This window comes from Arachis ipaensis, chromosome B03 (genome assembly GCF_000816755.2).
Source record: "Arachis ipaensis cultivar K30076 chromosome B03, Araip1.1, whole genome shotgun sequence".
Taxonomy (NCBI): domain Eukaryota; kingdom Viridiplantae; phylum Streptophyta; class Magnoliopsida; order Fabales; family Fabaceae; genus Arachis; species Arachis ipaensis.
In genome coordinates, this window is record NC_029787.2 from 6,677,308 (window position 1) to 6,680,214 (window position 2,907).

At 24.0% G+C, this 2,907-nt stretch overlaps 1 protein-coding gene across 1 annotated transcript; it reads right to left on the minus strand.

The window, feature by feature from the left end:
* On the minus strand, nucleotides 59-2,907 carry LOC107628933 (non-legume hemoglobin-like). Its single transcript, XM_016331575.2, has 4 exons — nucleotides 2,721-2,907; nucleotides 2,171-2,285; nucleotides 1,578-1,694; nucleotides 59-648 (listed from the first exon to the last, which is right to left on the minus strand). Exons 1-4 carry the CDS (start codon nucleotides 2,813-2,815, stop codon nucleotides 520-522), a joined length of 456 nt encoding a protein of 151 aa, XP_016187061.1. The 5' UTR covers nucleotides 2,816-2,907; the 3' UTR covers nucleotides 59-519.

Consider the following 2,907-nt stretch of genomic DNA (forward strand, 5'->3'; position numbering starts at 1 on the left):
ATAATAATAATAATAATAATAATAATAATAATAATAATAATAATAATAATAATAATAATAATAATAATTTTTATTTTATTTTGTTTTCTCCCTTAATAGTTAATAATAATACTAGATCCTAATGGAGCTAGATGGAACATTATTATTGGGGTGATGAAAGGATATAGTGATCTTTAGAGATTAATTGAGTCCTTGACCTAATGCAATGCTATGAAACCCTCAATTATTTCAATGCAAGGACATCCATGTCTTCATGAGAGCTATACATATATATCTAATCTCTCATTATTTTCTAGCTACTATATAATAATGCTAGATTATTTATTGATCATCTATATCCTTTCTTCCATACATATATTATATCAAACCCCAACAAAACAAAAACATATATTATATAATATATAAGACTCAAACACTGACATGCATACATGATGATACTTGAATAATGCTGTGGAAGCTAATTAAGTATCGATCTTATTTAATAATTTGAAGAAGATGGAATGTATGCGTGAAAGGAAGCTACTTCATTTCAGCTTTGATGGCAGCAACCAATTGATCATAAGCCACTCCCCATGCATCGCTCAATGCTGCTGACCATTGTTCACCAACTCCTTCTTTTATAGTCTCCAAAAGTGCCGATTTTGCCACCTTTTTTTTATTTCATTTTTTCATTCATTAACAAATTCAAACCAACCAAAAAATTAACAATATAACAATACTTACTATTATATATAAACAAAAAATTCTATCTGTATACAAAATATCAGTCACTAAATCACTACAACAATATAGACCATTTTTTAGGATTATTATGTGTCAAAAAAATTAAAATTTGTCAAAAAAATAAATTTTGACATTATTTTAACTATGAAAATATGTTAATAAAAGTTTTGTCAAAAATAGTATTTTTAACATATAAGTAATTGTAAAAAAAAGTTTAAATCTTATTTTAATAAATATTGGCCATAAAAAATAATTTGTTAGAAAAATTTGAGAACATATTTTTTGTGATACTTATTAACCGTCAAAAATACTATTTATTTTGACACTTATTAACCATAAAAAATTTTTAAAAATTTTTAACAAAGAATGAGATGAGATCTTGAAACTGAAGAATAACTTGAGATTTTGAAGATGAAGAATGAGTAGTATGATCCTAAACTGAGAGCAGTGTGATGTCAAAATTGACGGAGCTCAACGAAGAAAAGGAATAATAGAATAAGTTGAAAATAAATGAGTGTCAAAATTGAGGAGTTATTTCTTACAATCAAATTATTCATCAAAAAATATAGAAAATTTGACATTTGTGATATTTGTCAAAAATATATATTAATTTTTATACTTAACTATGACTGTTAAAAAAAATGTTAAAATAATTCTCTTTTTTTATAATGAATTAATCATCGTTACTGTATATTTATGTATCAATGTATATATTATTTTTTATATATTTTAATTATATATTTTATATTTCAACATATATTTTATACAAATGATTTATTCTACGGCATTTTTGTTGTACATATCATGATTTAAAATAAATAGTTATGTTATTAACAATTGAATTGTATATATACCGCAAAGTGTGCATCTTGAATACCAAGTTTGAGATGAACAACGCCTAAATGTTTCAAGTTTGATTCTCCAACCGTCACTTTTCCAGCTTTTCGTAGTTGAATTGCGGATTCAGCAATCTGCAATGTAATATAATATTATTTATAAGAATAAATATAGAAAACTAGTAAAATTTTTATTTGTTTGTAAAATTTAAAATTTAAGATTTAAAATAAAAATAATTTAAAAAATTTTTGATTTTCGTTTGATTTTTTTTTTTTTTTTGATAAAAATAAATCACATTAGTTCAATAGAAAGTAGCATAAAAAATCAAACGGTCTCTGAGCAATTTTTATTTTGTCAATCTTAATTCAAATGTTAACTAAAATCAAACGAATAATATTAGTCAAATCATATTACTTGACCATATGAAATAATATTATTATAACTATTTCATTTGAGAACCTACCTTTATTATGATTGGTCTATGAGTATTATCATGATTATATATTAGAGTTTAATTTGAGAAATAGAAAGGTTAGCTTCTTTATCCACATCAAATAAAATGGCGACACGGACAAGTAATTAATTAAGACAAAGCATATATTATATATACCATGACAAAGACAAGGTTGGCATGTGTCTTAAGCTTAGGGTTTTGCTCCAAAGGAACACTTGTATCTCTCAAATATGAGAACAATGGCTTTGCTTCTGGGGCAGCACTGAATATTCTACAAAATTTTAATTTGTTGGAGTTTATTATAAGGTCAGTCATTGAATATAATATATAAAATATAATATCTTGAATTATACAGGTCATGCCACTAGTAGAAAAATTATTTTTAATTGCTATTTATTTATCAGTGATTACTAATTAGACATTAATTTTTTTATATTTTATCGTTAAAATTTTTTTAATGGCAAAAAAAAATATATAATTACCATTACTTAATTTATAATATATCATAATAACAGCAAACATATAATTATTACAAAAATATAAATTAAATAAAATATATAATGACTATTATATTATTGCTACTAAAAATTTGTCATTAAAAGTTTTTTTTTTTTGGTAGTGTATGTGCATGCTTCAATAATTAAGATCAAGATAATAAATTAAAGATAAATTATAAAGAAATTGAAATCAATTAATAATTATTTACTTCAAGAAAAACTTGAGACCGTGGTCCGCAGAATTGTTCTTGAGAACATTCCATGAGTTCACCACGAGGGATTCTTGCTCTGCCGTGAATGCCATGATTATATTGCTAATAATTAATTAAGGTCCAAGTTTAGTTGACAATAATAGATGAAGAAACCTTATTTGATGTTGAAGAATGCATGCTTTGG